The sequence below is a fragment of the Pituophis catenifer genome, unplaced genomic scaffold (genome assembly GCF_029215685.1).
Source record: "Pituophis catenifer annectens isolate HBS135680 unplaced genomic scaffold, rPitCat1.0.hap2 SCAF_14, whole genome shotgun sequence".
NCBI classification, from domain to species: domain Eukaryota; kingdom Metazoa; phylum Chordata; class Lepidosauria; order Squamata; family Colubridae; genus Pituophis; species Pituophis catenifer.
The window spans coordinates 16006449-16026603 of record NW_027256894.1 but is presented as its reverse complement, the minus strand read 5'-3'; the positions used below and the strand labels follow the sequence as shown (position 1 = coordinate 16026603).

General features: G+C 41.5%; 1 protein-coding gene across 1 annotated transcript; it reads left to right on the top strand.

Annotated features, from left to right (window-relative positions):
- Positions 1–2816: 2816 nt before the first annotated feature.
- SQOR (sulfide quinone oxidoreductase) lies at positions 2817–19741 on the top strand. The gene is made up of 10 exons (XM_070953883.1): positions 2817–2930; positions 9506–9766; positions 12650–12820; positions 13758–13811; positions 14934–15128; positions 15810–16019; positions 17684–17867; positions 18251–18318; positions 18777–18955; positions 19545–19741. Exons 2-10 carry the CDS (start codon positions 9533–9535, stop codon positions 19600–19602), a joined length of 1353 nt encoding a protein of 450 aa, XP_070809984.1. The 5' UTR covers positions 2817–2930; positions 9506–9532; the 3' UTR covers positions 19603–19741.
- The last annotated feature ends 414 nt before the right edge of the window (positions 19742–20155 follow it).

The following is a 20155-nucleotide window of genomic DNA, read 5'->3' as shown; positions in this document are numbered from 1 at the left end:
CAACATGCGTGCCACTTCGGGCCCACGTGCCACAGGTTTGCCATCACAGTCCTAGGGTGCCTTTAGATAAGTCACTTTTTCAGCACATACTGAGAGAGAATGGTGATTGTGCAAGAAGAACCTTATGTACACGCCCTCTTGAACTCCTGGAGCATGGCAGCCTAGGGAATTCTGGGAGTTGAAGTCCACACATCTTAAGAGCTGCCAAGGTTGACAACTGTGTCCTGGAGGAAAGGCAGATCATGCATCTCTAAGCAATTTGAGGAAAAACCCCACTGAGTTAAGCGAGATTTGGATCAACATCCTTTTTGTCTCAGCAATCGGCCAGAATTTCTCCATAAGTCCAAGTTCTTAGATCTCTTCCTTGCAAGGTATAGTCAGAAAAAAAATCATGGCGGCAGCCACAAGGATATGATCCATATACTGCATATTTTTTTTTGCATGTCACCCTTCAAAAAATGCAGAGGTTTAACTGAAGTCTTGACTGTTTTATTGATCTCTTGACCCCAAGACCACTTAATTCATTCCATCAAATTAAACAGAGCTAAGCTTCTTTATTTATTCAATTCGATTGAATTTGCCTTTCACAAAGCCAAGCTCTCTCCCAAATAATTTAAATTCTAAACCCAGGCTTCCATTGTTGAAGAGAAGTTGTATTCTAACAGAGAGGGCTGTGCCAATAAAGCACTGATGATATTACTAGTCTGGGTAATGAAACATCTGCAAGAAAACACTCAAACTCAAGAGAGCACCAAGGAGCCCTCAGACCAGGACGGGGGATGATGGCCAGCACATCTGGAAGGCTCTGAATTGGGGGAAGAAGAACTTACCCAGAAAGATGTTCCTGAACCCCCTTTCCTCCAGCCTCTGGGTGGACTACAATCCCCCCCATCCCCAGCCAACGCTGCTCCTAAGAACCCCAAGCGCTCCAGACTGTCGGCAGCCGGATTACAGCATAGCCTTTGGGTGAAAGCATTTAACCAGGTATGTCTATGGAGATTCTCCGTCACATCCAGGTCATGGTTGTCCCAAAGATGCTTTTTCAAGATGAAACTGGACTTTGTTTTTTTTCTTTGAAGACTTTTTTTTTTTTTGCTTTAATTTATATGCCGCCTTTCTCCAGAGACTCAGGGCGGCTTACAATGCATTAAGCAATAGCCTTCATACTTTTGTATATTTATACAAAGTCATCTTATTGCCCCCACAATCTGGGTCCTCATTTTACCTACCTTTGAAAGGATGGAAGGCTGAGTCAACCTTGAGCCTGGTGAGATTTGAACTTGCAGTAATTGCAAGCAGCAGATGTTAATAACAGTGCTTTAGTCCATTGTACTACAGGCTCTTCCCAAGAGCCTGTAGTATAGTGTTTGGCTTCTCATCCAAGAAGCTTCTTCGTTTTTTTTTTCTTTGAAGATATTTCACTTTGAAGCGAAACGTCTTCAAAGAAAGGGAAAAAAAACCAGAAAGTCCAGTTTCGTCTTGAAAAAGCACTGTAAGGTCCCAAAATACACTTGAGTCACCAGAATGCCAAAGAGAGAGACTCAAGACGAGGCTTGCAAAAAAACATTTTATTTATGGCCAAAAACAAAATACTGGGTGGAACTATATCCAGAACATACAGATACAATGCATGCGAGGAGATAGCCACACCTTGGGGAAGGTATGGCGTCCTTTTATACCCTCAGAGACGTCAGTTTAGTACTCAATTCTGGCCTCCTAATTTAGGTTTGTGTATTCCTTGTTGCCCTGCAAGGGGGAATAGAAACTTCCCCAATTAGTATTATCTTAAGCATTTCTTTGTTTACTCAATTGGCCACTTAGCCCCCTGGCTCTGGAAGACAGGAGTTTATCCAGATCAAACATAAATTAGGCTGAGGTGTAAATTATCCCTTTGTTGATGGCTGTAATTTCAACTGAGATACATACCATGCTTTTAGATGGCACAAGAAAAAACAGGAAGAAGATTGATATGGGTTCAGGTCAAATGGCAGGGACATATGTTTGACAGATACATTACAGAGGCCTAATAACAGAATATGTTTGTTACAGGAGATACAAATATAAAGGCAGAATATATGTGATACAAATACAAAGGCATATATGTATTACAGGAACCTAATGGTTACAGAATCTAGTATATCAGTATATCATTTTTTTTAAAAAAATTGATTTATACGCCGCCCTTCTCCGGAGACTCAGGGCGGCTTACAATGTGTTAAGCAATAGCCTTCATCCTTTTGTATATTTATACAAAGTCATCTTATTGCCCCCACAATCTGGGTCCTCATTTCACCTACCTTTGAAAGGATGGAAGGCTGAGTCAACCTTGAGCCTGGGGAGATTCGAACTAGCAGTAATTGCAGGCAGCTGAATGGTAATAACAGGCTATTAGTCTGCTGCGCCATCAGGCTATCCTAGTATTATTTATTATATCCTTATTATTGCTTCCCTTCAGCACTTTTGGGATTTAATACAGTAAGCCACCTGACCTTGCAGGTAAGAAATAAAAGGTGTTGAGGGTTGAAACAGCTGATTTCCTAAAAACTCCCCCCTCCCCAAGACCTGCGCCCCCCCTCCCCAAGGTTTAAAGCCAGCCGCAGATGCGCGGTGCGATTGCAACCCGAGCCCGCCGCCTTTGCAAAACTTGGCCTGAAAAAAAGAGAGCTGGTGCTCTCTGCACGCGCTCAGGAACCCCACGGCTTGCGCCCTCCGAGCCTGACCTCCGATGGCTCCCTTCCTGCTCCGCGGCTCCTCCCTGACCGGAGGCAGCGGCTGAAAAACAGCGGCTTTTATTTGTCTCCAGAGGCGGCGGGTCGGACTGGGGGCGTAGCGGGTTCTTGCGCAACGGGCAGCGGGCTTGGGCGCAGCGCAACAGGCGGGCGCCGCGGTTTCGGAGAAGCGAGCGGCGCTGGGCGGCTCTTCCTGGGCAGGTGAGTGTGAGTAACCTTCGTTGAGGAGGAGGAGGAAGAGGAGGAGGAGGGGGTTCAGGTGCAGAGGTGTTTCCCCGCACCCCGAACTTTTTTTTTGTTTTGTTTTTGAACTGCCTGAGATTGGGTTCCCATCATCCTGGGCAGGTGGTATCCAAGCAGCTGGAGCAGCCTCGGGAATTCCCTGTCAAAAACTTCCGCGAGTTCCGCCTTCATTGCAGAAAAAGGCTTGCGCGATTTGAAGCCGATTAAGACTCGAATCTGAGCTAGGGATCTTAAGTTTGTTCTCTGGCTGTCAGTTGCAAGCTTCATTTCCTGTCCCTGAAGCTTGTCCCTGAAGACTAACCTCTGGGTTACAGCAGTTAAGGAACCTGGGTTTATTTTCCCTAAGAAAATGTATGGAAAAGCAAAGAGACTGTTTTATACCATACGAGTCGTTTCAGTGGGACATTTATTTGAGGGATGAGGTTGTATCTTTTGAGACTAACTTTCTGATTACTGTATCTCAGCCATCCATCCCCCTTTGTGAAGTGTAACCTTGATTTATTAAGTGGTGGGTTTCAATTTTTTTTTACTACCGGTTCTGTGGGCGTGGCTTGGTGGGCGTGGCAGGGGAAGGATACTGTAAAATCTCCATTCCCTCCCCAATCCAGGGGAAGGTTACTGCAAAATCCCCATTTCCTCCCGATCAGCTGGGACTTGGGAGGCAGAAATAGATGAGGGCAGGGCCAGTCAGAATTTTTACTACCGGTTCTCCGAACTACTCAAAATTTCCACTACCGGTTCTGCAGAACTGGTCAGAAACCCACCTCTGGATTCATTGATTGATTGATATAAGAAACTTTTCCGGTTCAGTTTAAAGGCCTGCTTAATCCAGCAACTAGTTGCTATCGGGTGCTCCTGGAAGGTCCATGAATTGAGTGAGGAAGTTGGGGTACATCTTGGATCTGCTATTTGGATCTGCTTCCAAATAGTGATATTTGATGGTAGGCTGCTCCTGCATGTAAAGGCTTCACAGATCCAAGGGGCACAAGTCACAGGTTGCTTGTTGAAACCTTTCTCCAGTTAACAGCCTGAGCAGACAGATAGTCCTCGATTTACGATCCCAATTGGGAGTGGAATTTCCATCCCTAAGCAAGGTCGTCATTAATTGAGTCATCACCAATTTTAGAACCTTTTTTATTTTATTTTTTGCCTTGGTTGTTAAACAAATCAGTGTTATCGAATCTGGCTATCCCAATGACTTTGCTTGTCGGAAGCCAGTTTGGAAGATGGCAAGTGGTGATCATGTGGTGGGATGCTGCAACCCTCGTTTATTAGCCAGTTTCCTTTTTTAAGTGGACATTTAAAAATCTCGTATCCGATAGGAAAGGATGGAGGCAGAACAGAAAGCGCAATCTGCATAGGAAAGGAAAAAAATTGGAACAAGGAGAGGAGAAATGGTCTGCTTTCCAAAACTTGCAAAGAAGAGAAAGCTTTGAAGTCCATTTCTTTGATTTGAATTCAGCAGCCAAATATTTGAACTCGGGGCCCACTTCGTTCAGAGTTCTGCATTAGAGGCTGTCTGCAAGAAATTAGCATTTAGAACGTGTGCATTTGTGTGAGAGAAAGATACAAGCAGAGAGAAAAAGGGGTAATCTCCTTGTTCTGCTTTGGCTTTTTGTCATTTTACTGCTTAACTTTGGTTCGGATAAAGTCCTTTGTAATGAACAAAGCTTTGGGGCCGTTTAATATTCCTTGAGCAAACACCCTTGCTAGCCAGATGAATTTAATTTGCTTTCCAAGCCATGTTTAGATGAAGTTTGGCATCTCACAGCCATCATTTTTCTAAACCTAAACAAGTCACAGCTACCCCGGGGGGTGGAAATCTCTCTATGGGAATTTTCTAGATTTCATAACTCGCTTGCCAACGTTAACTGTCTGTTCTACAGTTGTATTTATGGCTGGTTGCATCACAAACCTCAGGAGCCTGTCTTAACTTTTTATGCCAGTTTCAGGAGAGTAAAATCTTCACCTGGTAGGTAGGGCCACCAACTGGGCAAATAAATAAATCCCTGAAAATCAGCAAAAGCAGATAATGTGCATAAGGTTAAGTTAAATTAAAATGTAATTGTAGGCAAAATTACACAATTGAAGTTTCAGGAAGCTGCCAAAATCAAGGAGATCCAAACGATTATTTGCTGTGGAACCTTATGCCTAGAGAATGCTATCAGTGGGGTACTGGAGCCCAGACATCTTTATGGGGAGGTGTCTATTCTGGAAAAGCCCCTCCCCCACAGTTAAGATGATAATCTCACCTTGATAATTATTATTATTATTATGGTTCATTGCATAGTCAGCCAACTCTCCAGACTGGATTTGCCATTCTTATCCATCTATTGATCCCTTACCAGAGTTAGACAGATGTGAATATTTGATGGTGTGTAAAGGATGTAAGCTGTCCTGAGTAAAGTTGCCTTTTGCAATTGACTGATAGTGATTTTGTCAATGCCCTTGGTATTACTATTTTGGAGAACGCCTGGCTGTTTAGGAGGGCCCATGGTGAAGGAATGGAGGTTTGACTATTCTTCAGAATATCCGCTGTCATGGGAGTGAGGCTTCTTCTGAAATTATTGTATGTTTTTAATTTTAATTACTGAATTTGGGTTTAGCGAGCCACTTGGTTACAGACTGGAGCAGCATGGAGGTTAGGATAAGTAAACCTCTTGCAAGGTTTCAGTGTCCTTGCAGAGAGACCCAGGAGAAAATTGGGGCTGTTTTTAAATTTTGGAGTTCCTGTACTATCCAGATTGTCTGGTGGGATTCCAAATTTTTTACTACCAATTCTGTGGGCATGGCATGGTTTGGTGGGCATGGCTTGGTGGGCATGGCAGGGGAAGGATACTGTAAAATCTCCATTCCCACCCAATTCAGGGGAAGGTTACTGCAAAATCCACATTTCCTCCCAATCAGCTGGGACTCAGGAGGCAGAGAATAGATGGGGGCAGGGCCAGTCAGAAGTGATATTTACCGGTCCTCCAAACTACTCAAAATTTCCTCTACCAATTCTCCAGAACTGGTCAGAACCTGCTGAAACCCACCTCTGGTCTGATGGTGTTTGTAGTCTGAAAAAGCAGTTGACCTTGGTCGGCAGATTAAAACCATCATCTTTTCTCCTAGACCAAGTTAAATCAGAGCTGCCATTTTTGGCATCTGTGGAAAGGCAGGCTACCCTGAAATTCCACAATCTGTTGACCCATTGTGTACTGTAGACTGTGAGTAGAAGTTAGATCTTTGCTTAGGTGCTATTTTTTCCATTGGAAGGAAATGGCTGTTTAATCATTAAGCCATAATCCTTTGTCAAGTGGGAAGGTGACGGTTTCCATCGCAATGTTGATAACGGAAAAGCTATTAACAAGGCAGTAGTGGTGATCTGGAGTGAACAGGGCTGGCATACAGATATTGGTGGCCACTGTTCAGTTGGCAAACAGGTTGTCCTTCATTGTCTTCAAGATTAGGATAAGGTTGCATAAAACCCACTCTTGGTTTTCAAGCAGCATGTGGAGTCGTACGGAGGATAACATTGGATGCTGTTCATTAACTGTGCAAGAGGTAGACCTTTGCCACTATAAATAAAGGAGTGAATGTTTCTGGGTTGAAAGACACAGCAAGAAAACTTATTTATTCTACCCTAAATTAGCAGGTCAAAATGTTCTTCACCAAGTGCAGTGCGTGAAAAGTGGAAGATGGTTCACTTCGTGTGGCTACCACTTCCATAACTCCGCATTATGAAACGTGTGTGTGTGTGTGTCAGTGGTGAAATCCAAATTTTTTTACTACCGGTTCTGTGGGGGTGGCTTAGTGGGCGTGGTATGGCTTGGTGGGCGTGGCAGGGGAAGGATACTGCAAAATCCCCGTTCCCTCCCCACTCCTGGGGGAAGGATATTGCAAAATCTCCATTCCCACCCCAATCTGGGGTCAGTCAGAGGTGGTATTTGCCGGTTCTCCGAACTGCTCAAAATTTCCACTACCGGTTCTCCAGAACCTGTCAGAACCTGCTGGATTTCACCCCTGGTGTGTGTGTATACACACACACATGGGGGGTGGGGAGAGAGAAAACATCAGTCCAAGGAACGTTATGTATATTTGCTGCCTTGAGTTACTTATAAAGTAATAAAGGTGGGATAGAAATCTAATAAATAAGCAAAATAAATGTACATTACATTTGTGTTTATATTTATTTACATTGATATCCCATCTTTCCTATATGGGTGTGTCCCATTTCACTTCATGCCAATAATCCTGTATAGAAACTCGAAGAAAAAACACTGACACCAGGATGTCCCATAGGCGAGCCCAGACTTGAACTTTTGACTTCCCTATAAATTGTCCTACATCTGCTAATTCTAACCTCTCTAGATTAACCTCCTTTTACTTCTTGTCCGTTTGTTATTCTTGTCAGCAACAAGGAGGTAATTTTCTCCTGGGATGTGTGCATGTGCTTAATCTTCAGCCTACAGCTTTCTCGTTCTCAAGCGGTCTTCCCCATTCAAGTCCTACTAACCAGGGGTGGGTCCTACTTACCTTTACTACCGGTTCACAACGGGGCCGCATGCGCACTTCTGCACATGTGCAGAAGCTTTTACACATGTGCAGAAGCTTTCTGATGACGTCGGGGTCAGTGGATGGAGCCTCCTGCTGGTTTTACTACCGGTTCTTGCGAACCGGTCTGAACCAGGGGCAACCCATCACTGCTACTAACCAGATCTGATTCTGCTTTGCTTCCAAGCAAAGACCGTCCAGGCCCTCTCACCAAATGAGACTTTCTAGGGATGTTAAAACCAAAACTCTAGATATACTGATGTACCAAAGCTGATTGCCAGGATTTTATTCTTGCCCTCAAAATGGAAAGATTTTCAGAAGGTGCCTCTCGCCCAGGAAGGGAAATAGATCACTCTTCCTTAAGCTGGAACTCCGCAGTCCAGTTCTTAATATTAGTTGTATCCCCGCCACTACAAACTCCAGCCTTGCCAACATACAGGAGTTGCTTTCCACTTCTCCTAAACCAGGGATCAGCAACTTGCAGCCCTGGAGCCGCATGTGGCTCTTTCACCCCTCTGCTGCGGCTCCCTGTCACTCAAAATATGCGTCATAACTGCCAATGTGCGATACCCGCCGGCATGCGATTTATTGAACTTTTCAACCCTCGGTAGGCCAACCATGGATAAATCCAAGAAAAGAAAAGTTTCAGAAGAAAACGGAACATTTAATTCAACTACATATGCTAGTTTTGTGGCCGCTCAAGAAATAGGCACGGGAAAGGTTTTGTGGCTCCTGGTGTTTTCTTTTCTGTGGGAAATGGGTCCAAATGGCTCTTTGAGTTTTTAAGGTTGCAGACCCCTGTCCTAAATTAATTCCCCAAAAGGAATTGGCTTCCCTTCCCACTTCTTTGACCAGTTGTTCAGGAGTTAAAATAAATTAAGCTGAATGTGTGGGAGGAAGGATATTTCGCAACCTCCTTTCTCAAAGTCTGGGTTGGGAAAAGACACCATAAATCTTGTAGAAGAAGAGTGTCACAATATATTTGCATACCATTCACATCATCTGCATTGGGGGACGGAACAGCCTTACAAAATTTGAATTGCCGTCTTACAATTGCTCTGCCTACGCTTCAGCCTTTATTGGAGGGTAATATAGCAAACCGTTGTTTCTTAAAAAGAAATTGTGACACAGATCAGCTCTGCAAAACAAAGATGCTTCAGTATTTCTTGTCAGAATTAGCAGTCGGTTTAGCTTTACTCCCGAGCTGACCTCATGAGGATTCTGTCAAGGGTCATGTGACTGTCAAGCCAGCATCCATTTTAAAAGCCTTGCCAGCTGTTTAAATGCCAGTACAAGTAATATGAATATTTTTATTATTATTCGTTCTGCACACCCCCACAGTCACATTTTGGGGACGGATGAGTCCATTTTAAAGAGCAGTTCCTTTATAATGCAATCCTGCAAACATTTTAACTGGGAAAGTTTGAACATCGATGATTCTTCGATAGAAAGTTCAGCTGAATTTGACATAGTGCAGAATCTGCACGAGCTTCATAAACAATGTCCTGAAAAACAATCTTATTACCCATTAAAAAAAAAAAAGTAAGAACATTTGTAGTTTGCCAAAAGCAGCAAAAGCACATTCTTTTACAGCTGTTCAAAACATAAAAACTGCCTTCCCCGACCAAATTAATGTTGTTTCTGAGCAATGAAATGCAGATGGAACAAAAGTAATTTCTTAGAATGGGTGTCAAAACAAGGTTTTTTATCATTTTTAATAACATATTTGGTATTGGAACAGCACAGTAAAATTTCTGATTGCTGCCTCTCAACATAAAAACGGCCTTTTCCATCTGAATTTAAACTGCTATAATTGTCAGAGGAAGAACGATGAAAAGAAAATAACAATAACCAAGTCACAGTTTGAAACCAAAGTATTGCTCCACATTTTGGAGACCTTCTTTCAGCTTCTTTATTCAGCTTTTTAGTAAAATAAGATAAAGAATGAAAATGACATTTGGGGAAAAAAAATCACCTCTTTGATGTTCTTTCTCTAGAACTTTGCAAGTTGATGCTCACCAAAGATGGCTGCTGTTGGATTGATGTCCTCCTGCGCATGTGCCCGTTCCCTGGTACCTTTACTTAGGTTGGGGATCCCCAAAACGTGTTCGTCCCAGTTACACACGACAGCCGGGTCCGCTTCGAAAGATTACTACGAGGTGCTGGTGCTTGGTGGAGGCTCAGGGGGGATCACGATGAGTGCCCGGATGAAACGGAAAGTAGGAGCTGACAATGTGGCCGTGGTGGAACCTCAGGAGGTAAATCTTGAATTCTGGAATTCTGAAATGTTGGGATTGGGAGCAGTGGTGGAATTCATTTTTTTTTTACTACCGGTTCTGTGGGCGTGGCTTGGTGGGCGTGGTGTGGCTTGGTGGGCGAGGCAGGGAAAGGATACTGCAAAATCCCCATTCCATCCCCACTCCTAGGGGAAGGATACTGCAAAATCTCCATTCCCTCCCCACTTCTGGGGGAAGGATACTGCAGAATCTCCATTCCCACCCCAATCCAGGGGAAGGATACTGCAAAATCTCCATTCCCACCCCACTCTGGGGCCAGCCAGAGGTGGTATTTTCCGGTTCTCTGAACTACTCAAAATTTCCGCTACTGGTTCTTCAGAACCTGTCAGAACCTGCTGAATAGCACCCCTGATTTGGAGGCATTATGCAAAATATATAAAATATAGTGTTATAAATCATTAAAGTGGAACAGTCGTGTCCCACATGTCTCCCGAAAGAAAGGGTACCTTTTCTGATATCCTCTTTAAATCTGGACTTTTTGAAGGGCCTTCTCTCAATTTAAAAAATTAACAACGAATTGGTGTCTGCTCTCTGTCGAGTTCTGATACAGAGAAAAAAAAAACACTCAAACTTGTTAATGAGCAAGTGGCTCATTACCGTTACTTGTGTCAGTTATGATCAAAGGTACAGGCACCGACGTTTCACTTGGAACAAGAAATCCTAAAGTTTTGGCTTCTACTGTTAATAGTGGGATTGTATGGTGGTTCTCCCACATATGGAAGTAGTCGTCCACATTATTCTTTGTTCTGTTATACATCTTTCACCTTAATCTGCAGTTCAAAAGAATCCAGATTGAGTAAAGCAGTACTAGAACAAATAAAGGCATTTAGAAGGAAATTCTCTCTAAAAAAAGACAAAGAGGAAACGAAAGAACAGACCTGAAAGGACAACTTCTTCATGGAATCACATGATGTAATTTGTACGTAGCAGTTAGCAGGGAAAAAAAATAGGGTTGGTTGTATCTCAGAAGGGACATGGATATCCTTCCAATTATAATTTAGAATCACTCCACTAAAATCCCTTTATCATAAAAATAAGCAAGAGTTGTATGGTCTAGAACAGCGGCCCCCAATCTTTTGGGCACCAGGTACCGGTTCTGTGCAGAAAGGGTTTTTTATGGACCGGAGGGGGTGTGGTCTTGTCTGTTGCCTGCATCCTGTGAATGGTTGGGGCTTCACTTATTTTGAGCAGCCCAGTTGCTGGCATGCTCTGGGACCAGTGCCGGCTGGTCTACAGACTGGGGGTTGGGGACCCCTGATCTAGAACAGAACCCCTGATCTTTAACCACAACAATTTTAACATGCATGGCCTTCAATTCCCAGAATTTGATTGCATTGTCTTTGCAAAATCTTTCAGATAGATCTTAAGATGCTTTCTGCATTTCCTCCTTGACAACTGTGGACGTCAAACTCTTTCCCACAAGAAAAAAAAATGTTATACATTTATTGCACTTAACACCGTTCCACATAATCTATCAGTTTTTGGATGCTTCATATTTTTGTGGTTCATGCAATATGCTTAGACATTTGTCATGGTTTATAAAGCACAGTTGGTTTTGTACATCGTGTTTAGCTTAAATTGAGGAGCCACATTATAGCTTAGCGTGACATTTTAATCTATCGGTTCTTCCTCTAGGTCAGCTTTCTCCAATCTGTGCCTTCCAGATGTGCTGAAATTACAACTCTTCAAATTTCTAGTCAACACAGAAATATAATTTGAGCATTTGTGGGATTCTAGCCAGTTTAATTATATGGCTGCATTGATTACCGTATTTTTGGACTATAAGTCGCACAGGACTATAAAATGCACCTAAACTTTCACCCACTTTTAGGTGGAAAAAAGGTGCATCTTATACTCCAAAAAATACGATATATATATTTTAATTATTTTGAGCTCTGGAAAATAGGTATTTTCTACTTTATTAAGCCTAAAAGGTGAAATATAAATTTGTTTAAATACAACCAGCTAACAAGAGATAAATTACTTAATTAAATGAATGAAAACTTTCCCCCATATCTGTACATGTAACTTATGTGTAAACCTTTCTCCAGATCTTTACAACTAAAATGGACTTAGAACTTTATTTGTTGAGCAACAACAAAACACACCTTTTTTTTAAAGGAAGGAACATCTAAAAAGCAGTTTGTGAGATCTGTTATTTTCACGACAAGGGTAATGACCTATTGGGTGTAGTATACTGTTGGAGACATCTAAAGTAATAACATGGGCGTGAGTATCTTATGGAGATATCAAAGTACTTTTATAGCATACTTGCAACTTCAGGATCCATGATTGCATAAAGCGGTAGACTAGAATTTTTACCACTGATGATGATCAGAATGCTAATGATTTAATTGCTCCTTGTGTGGACCTGTGACCAATGTGCATTTTTGGTAAGCCTCAACAGTTTCCTCCACTGATTGTTGAAATCATACAAAACAGGAATTTGGCGTGTCTTCTAGAACATGTGTGTCCAACTCGCAGCGTCACGTTGCTGTCACATGACATTTCACAATGTTTTTCCCATTCGCAGAGCTGGGGTAGGCTTAAGATTTAAACCATAACATTTCCTCAAGCCTTCGCTTTTGACAATGTGCCCCCCCCCCAGGGGTCTGCAGATCACAGGTTATGAACCACTGTTCTTTGGCAACCTATTCCCAACATAGAAATGTCGAGATATATTGAATGTATCTCTCTCAAAAAATCTCATTTAATATAATCAAGGGAAGTTCTTGAACCTGATTGACCAGATCTCTCTAGAAGTATCAGCTGTCTGATTTTGTACGTTCATTTCTGTTCTTCTTCTTATCTGGCAGCTTTTATCCCCCCAATTATTTCTTTCAGAAACACTATTATCAGCCCCTCTGGACTTTAGTTGGAGCTGGGGCGAAACAGTTGGCCACTTCGGGACGTTCAACAGCAAGTGTTATTCCTTCAGGGGTAAAGTGGATCCAGTCCAAGGTGGAAAAGTTGGATCCAGACAACAACTGTGTCTATTTGGGGAACAATCAAAAGGTAGGTAGCCCATTGGAACGTGCTGATTTATCTGCTCAATGAAATCTTACTTGCATAAACAATTGATAGGGCTTGAATACATGAGATTTAGCCTTTGGTTTGAATGGGTTACGAGTAATCTATATATATAAAAATGGCTGTGTGTGTGTATGTTCCAGCATAACTCTGGAACGCCTCGAGCAATTTCAACCAAACTTTGTAGACAGATGACTTACTCTCTGGAAAAAAATACTGTGGGAGTAAGACACCCCTCTGGATGTATGTTCTGTTAAGATACAGCCTGTTGTGCCTTAAAATGGCTTTAATTGTACTGCCTTAAAATGGCTTCTACTGTACAGCACAGTGGAGTTGCCATGGTAACAGCTTCACAGTGCTCCACAAGGGGGCTCCCTCTGGTAAGGGGGAAAATCCAACATTAGAAATTACGTTTGGTCCAGACATTTTCAACTAGGCTTTGATTATTCTTGAGGACAAATGTACGGCCACGATCAATAAAACCAAGATCAGAGAAAAGCATAACAAATGACTTTGGATCAACTAGCAAAACAACGAAGTGTTATCTTTTTACTTGATCCTTCTGGGGGCACAGGGAAAACATTTTTAACTAATTTAATTCTCACCAAAATCAGGGCTCAGGTGAAGTTGCTCTTCCTGTCTAATACAGGATTAAGATAAATACCCGGGCAACGCTGTGTTATCAGCTAGTATTTAATACATAAATTGAATAGTTCTGTCATCTCTTCTCATAAATGTTTTTTTCGAACTTCTAAAAAAAACCTGTATGGTGTTATTTATTTAGTTTGGCATTATCCTTGCCTGCAATATTCCATGAGGATAGAAGAGACTGTTTGCATTTCCAGCATTTTGAGACCAACTGTCTGTTTGAATAATCCTTGGTTCCTGTTTTAAGATAATAGTTTTCTTCTTTCTTTTACAGGTATCTTACAAGTATTTGATTGTTGCTCTCGGGCTGCAGCTGAATTTTGAAAAGGTATTTTATTTAAGATCTGATTGCGTGAGCGTTTTCTTAGAAGTTTTCTCTACTGATAGGAAGCGAGGCCCAGTGACTTGCATGTTCCTTGCATGAAAGTCCCCAAATTCTGAGCACAATGTGAGAAATAGTATTGCGTCTTTCCCACAAGGAAGCACTCTGTGGAAATTGTGCAACAGAGGTTGTACAACACTGGAAGAAACTCTTAAGAGACCTCTAGTGCTTTATCAGGAAATTGAAAGTATCCAGGGAAATCTACCATGTTGTTGTGAAATGAGCCTGTTTTAATGGTGGACACACAAAGTGAACACAAAGATCATCACTAATTGGGAAATTTTGGGAGCCTGTGTGAATATAGCAAGATTACTTTTCTTCTTTAAGGATGCTAGTTTATAATTCAGCACTGGAAATGAGTTTATTCATCTTTATTCTGGGTTCATCTATTAAAACAAAAAAAAAGATAGGAAGAAGAGGGATGAAGAAGATGAAACCCACAGCCAAATTTTTTTAATTCATGTATTTATCCAAATCATGCTTCCTCTTAAATTGGAATACATAATAGGTAGGGGAACTTCTTAATATCTCTTTGCCCCAGATCTCTCCTGTTAATTCAGCTAACGGTTTACAGTAAATTTATTTATTATTTATTTATTAAATTTTTATACCGCCCTTCTCCCGAAGGACTCAAATGTAAGCCAATGCCATTTTTACCCTTTATCTAGAGATGTAATGATTTAATCTGAGAATTTTGCAAATATTTACACATCAAGATAATATTCATAAATCAAATTCAGTGTGGATGGAGCATCTCTGGGATATGATCTTGGCTGTAGAGGAGTCCGAGCAGATATATGACATCACAATATGTTAAACTTTAATTTAAGCTTACTCTGGCTGCAGTATGTTGTATGAACTCTGCTATTGTGGTTTGTAGATGTTGTGCGTGTTGTGTGAACTGAACCCACAGGTGGCTTATTCAACAAAGCACTGCTAAAGGAACTATAGTTAAGATGATTAGTGAGGCCAGGATGGTATGCTTGGAATTAAATGGGTTCCTGAATGTAAACAGCCCGCATGTTTAATCCAGTGAAATATTATCCTGCTAATTTTGTCTTATTACAGATCAAAGGCTTGCCTGAGGGTTTTAAGTTTCCTAAAATTGGTTCCAATTATTCCATTCACACAGTGGAGAAAACATGGAAAGCTCTGCAGGATTTCCAGGAAGGAAATGCCATTTTCACCTTTCCAAACACTCCGGTGAAATGTGCAGGGGCGCCACAAAAGATCATGTATCTGACAGAGGCGTACTTGAGAAAGGTATGTGTCAGTCGCTGCACAACTAGCGTGGTTGCCCAGACAGGTAACAAAAAAATGTTGTAATCCCAAAGACCCAGGTTATTGAAAATGCATTTATCCTAGTTTAAACTGCTAGAATATAAACTTAAATTATAGGTAATTTTAGAATGCTCCTCCAATTGAAGACCTACTAGCAATTTTGTTAAATCAATAAGACCTACTAGTTAATTCGTATTAAATTTGCACACAGGACTAAAACTATTAATTAAGCATTTTCAATGTATTGATGCAGACATCAAATTGAGGCCTTTGGATTCAGTGTAGTTTTTGGTATGTATCATGAATCCCATTACTGCAAGTTTAAACTGTGTTTTATTAGGTGCTGTTCACCTAATAAGTTGGGTGAATGATTTACTGTGGTGTCTTCAAAAACGGTTGGCTTAAATCATTTTGGGCAAGCTATATAAACCCAGTTATGGTTAATCAACTTAATAGATAAGGATTCTTCCTTTGGGCAGGGGGGTTGGTCTAGGGCAGGGGTGGGCAATTGTGGCTCTTTTACAACCTGTGGACTTCAACTCCCAGAATTCCTGAGACAGCCAAGCTGTCGATTATTCAATTGATAAAAGTACAGACAAGAACAAGAATGGCAAGATCGGAGGTTTTCAAGGATGCTTCACTTTTTCTTCTCATTTTCCCCAGACAGGAAAACGGTCCAAAGCCAAGATCATATTCAATACTTCTCTTGGAGTGATATTTGGTGTTAAGAAGTATGCTGATGCTCTGCTAGAGATTATCAAAGAAAGAGATATTACAGTGAACTACAAATGGAACCTCGTAGAAGTCCGAGCAGATAAGCAGGAAGCCGTATTTGAAAACTTGGACAAAGCTGGTGAAACGCAAGTTTATCGGGTGAGCAAATGGAATTTTTCAGGGAATTTCTCTACTAATTTCCTGTTTATAGTTTAGGTTGCTTGTCTGTTTAGAACTGGCGGGGGGAGAAAGTGTGGCTGGAGAATAGGATGAGCCTTTTCAATACATATCCACAGCACTATTCATCCTTATGTGATAAAGAAGTTAGAGGCAGAGAAGATTATAGGTAATTCTTGGTGAATGGTTTGAATTCGATGAAACATCACACAGCTTCATCATTTAACAATATCAGTTTCTGTAGTTCCTTTGCAGCTATTTAAGGCAACGGTCTCTGCCTGTCCTCCCACTCTTTTTAACTCCCACCACCCATCTGTCTTCCCCTCATTTTTGCTCAACCTGCTGCTTTGCTGCCAACTGACCTTCGCCATTATTTTTCCTTCCATTGCTGACCACATATGCTCGGCTTAGCCCTACACAAGGCAGCTGCTGGCTACTTATGGCCTTCTCTCTGCGGTTAGGATGTTGAGCGCGCTAATCCATCACCTAAAGGCAGGGGTGAAATCTATTTACCTTCCTTACCGGTTAGGAAGTGCATGCACCACATGAGTGCGCAGACCGTCTGTGCATGCGCATAACTTTCTGCGCATGTGCAGAGGGTAAAAAACACATTACTTCCTGGTTAAAACCAGGACGTAACGACACCCGAGTGGGTGGGTGGAGCCTCACACCGCCATCGCTACCAGTTCTCCAAACCACCTGCCACAATCGCTACCGGATCGCCTGATCCAGTCCGAACCGGGAGCATTTCATTCCTGCCTAAAGGCCATGACTTCAAGGAGCCAATGGTAAGGACCCAGATTGTTGGAGGCAATGTGCTGACTCTGTAACCCGCTTAGAGAGGGCTGTAAAGCACTGTGAAGCGGTATATAAGTCTTAAGTGCTATTGCTATCCAATGGTAAATACCATTCGTTCAGCGCAACTGTTAAGTTCAAATAATTGCTGAACAAATGGCCGTTAAGCTGTTATAGAAGAAAGGACCAAACCTGGTGTCAGCGTCCCAGCACTGACATATAAATAAAGGGAGGAGAAGCCTGAACTTTTGCCTGCTAAATCCCTTTGAAGATTGTCTCCTCGGAGATGGGGAGGGGGGGAGACATTCCTGTGATCTGATGAAGAAGGAATCAGGAAAGTGACTTGGAAGATAGCCAATGAGAAGCAGAGAATTGGGGATTGGAAAGGGAGGGATTGGGGGGCAAAGGTCAGTACTGACCACGAAAGTCAGGATCAGATTGCTGTGCTCGAATAAAGAGAAAATTTCCTTAAAGATCGGCAGTTTGGAAATTCATTTATTTTGAGATAGCATCGAAACCTGACACCTGGAAGGGAGACAGTTTCTCAGATGTTTAGTTAAGGAACCTTCATCTCAGTTGGGGAATTTGGCTGCATCCAATCTGAGATTGCAGATCAAGCTCATGTGTGAAGGGTCCTTGTTGCTCCCTGAGCTTGGTGGTTTTCTTGCAGACGTTTCATTACCAAACTAGGTAACAACATCAGGCGCGGTTGATGTTACCTAGTTGATAATGAGACGTCTGCAAGAAAACCACCATGCTTGGAGAGCAACAAGGACCCCTCAGTTCAACCCTGAGCTACAAATATTGTCTTCTATCCAAATCTCATTTGTTTTTCTTTCTCTGCTCTCCAGTATGAAATGCTTCATGTCACTCCACCCATGGGTCCCCCTGACGTCCTGTTAAACAGTCCAGTTTCTGACGTCGCTGGCTGGGTGGATGTAAACAAGGAAACACTGCAACATGCGAAATACCCAAATGTTTTTGGGATCGGAGACTGCACCAATCTCCCTACCTCCAAGACTGCGGCAGCTATAGGTGAGATTAACGTTTAGGTACTGTACTTGCATTTTGGGTCTCCTTGCTGCAAGGCCAAAAGCCAGTTTTAAATGTTGTGCCTGAAAGTATTTGATTGATTTGGTCATCATGGAGATCCCAATTAGGATTCAATAAAAGACATTTTTCTATGGAATAGGGGAGAAAGAGAGGGCCTCAAAGCCTCGTCACCAATGTCAGCAGGTCAGATAAAGGGCTACGTTATAAGCGGTTATCCACAATTTGGCTGTTCTTAGGAACATTCCCAACATGATCCAAAAAACCTGCTACCAACCCAGAGTTGAAACATTTTAAAACATTATAACTCTGTTCTCCTTTCAGCAGGAATGTGAGAACAAAATAAAAACATTTTATCTCTTTCACAGCTGGCCAGTGTGGTGTACTTGATAAAACAATTTCATGTATCATGAAAGGCAAAACTCCCACTAAGAAGGTAATTTTTCCTGAAAAGGAACAATATATTTGCTTTTCGTTGGGGCAATGGGTTTTTATTATGTTGGGGAAATATTCGTATCTGCAATGCAACATGCTAATTTTTTTAACTAATTTATAAGGCTCCGAGGACTGAAGTTTTATATACATCTCCAACCAGCATTATAAAGCTGATAGCAAAATAATGGCAGGAATTTCTTTCCATGGCTTCTAATTTTAGGAAACTGGATTCACCCAATGACAAGTGAATTAATTATGAGATTAAAGAGAAAAATAATTTCTTCACACAGTACATTAAACTCTGCAATCCCTTAAATTTAAGAAGGGTTACCAGTTTGAATGACTTTAAAAGGGGATTAGACAAATTTATGGAGCATGAAGCTCCTTAAAGTATAATACATAAGATCCTGAATGCTTTTCCTGTCCTAATAAAAGGCGTCTATTTTTAATGTTTTGTAGTATGATGGATATACTTCCTGTCCACTGATAACCAACTACAACCGAGCAATCCTGGCTGAGTTTGATTACAATGCTCAGCCTTTAGAAACATTTCCATTCGACCAGAGCAAAGAGAGACTGATAAGTTTTCATCTGAAGGCTAATATGATGCCCTATCTGTATTGGTATGGACTTCTGAAGTAAGTATTCGAGTGTACCACTATTCATACTATGTAGGGGTTAAGGGGAACGGATTCCCAGAAAAGTAGAGTGAATTCTGCATTTGTTAATTGCATAGATAGGTAGGCTTAATTTGAGCAGTGCCATTTATTAAAAAAACAAACAAACCTGGATAATGGTAAAGAAAATATGAATGCTATGAGGTAGATTGAACTGTAGTCAGTCAGTCTATCTGTCTGTCCATCCAGTGCAAACTTTAACTGTTAATGTCCTCTCTCTTCCTGTGCCAATTTTAACTTTGGCCACTTCCTGCAAGAATAAACAACGGTGTCCCCTAGTTTTTCATATGTAAACATCAAGTGAATATCTGGAAATTATTGTCTTAGTCTGGAAATTATTGTCTTAGTCTGTTCCACCAAAATAGTTTGTAGCACTTCCTTATTTCAGTGTGGGAAATCATATTGTCATATTTAATTTCCATGCTTCGATTCTATTATAACAAGCAGCAATATTTACTTGACATAGCGCTACATTTTAATTTCAGGAAATATTTAACAAGTCTAATTCTCTGTGAAGGTATAAATCCTTTCCCTCCCTCCTTTCTCACAGGGGATATTGGGGTGGCCCAGGTCCAGTGAGGAAAATATTTCACCTTGGGTTCAAGTAATCGTTGAAATCATCTCCTGCCAGCTACAAACCATGTAACACTTTTAATAAAAAAAAAAGCATTCAGAGATTCTCCACAGAAATTAATAAAATAACTTCTCTGTAGGAATGCAACCTTCAGAGTCCTCTTCATCTTAAAACACAGGTACAGTTTTTCCTTATTTCTGCACTTACAAGTAGCAAAGTATTGCCCAGTAAGCACACAGCCAGCAGCTGTATTTTTAGCAATGCCAAGTTGACAGAATTAGCTTCGGTAAGCTTCAGTAACTGCCGCTGTGGATGTGTAACCTAAAATGACCCTAATTAACTTATCTCAGCTCGTTCATGAAGTTTACATGGCTTTTTTTTTTTTTAAATCTGTTGACTGAGTATTTTATGTACATACTGTTGCACATCAAGAGCCCCCTTGCTTTGTTTTAAACAGAAGGCATGGGTTTCTTCATTACTAAACAGAAAGCACTCTGACCGTTCCCATTTGAATACCACAATGGTTATTCTGTTGTGAGAACAAATAGGAGGATTTGTATTACTAAATCAGCTTTCCACATTGTTTT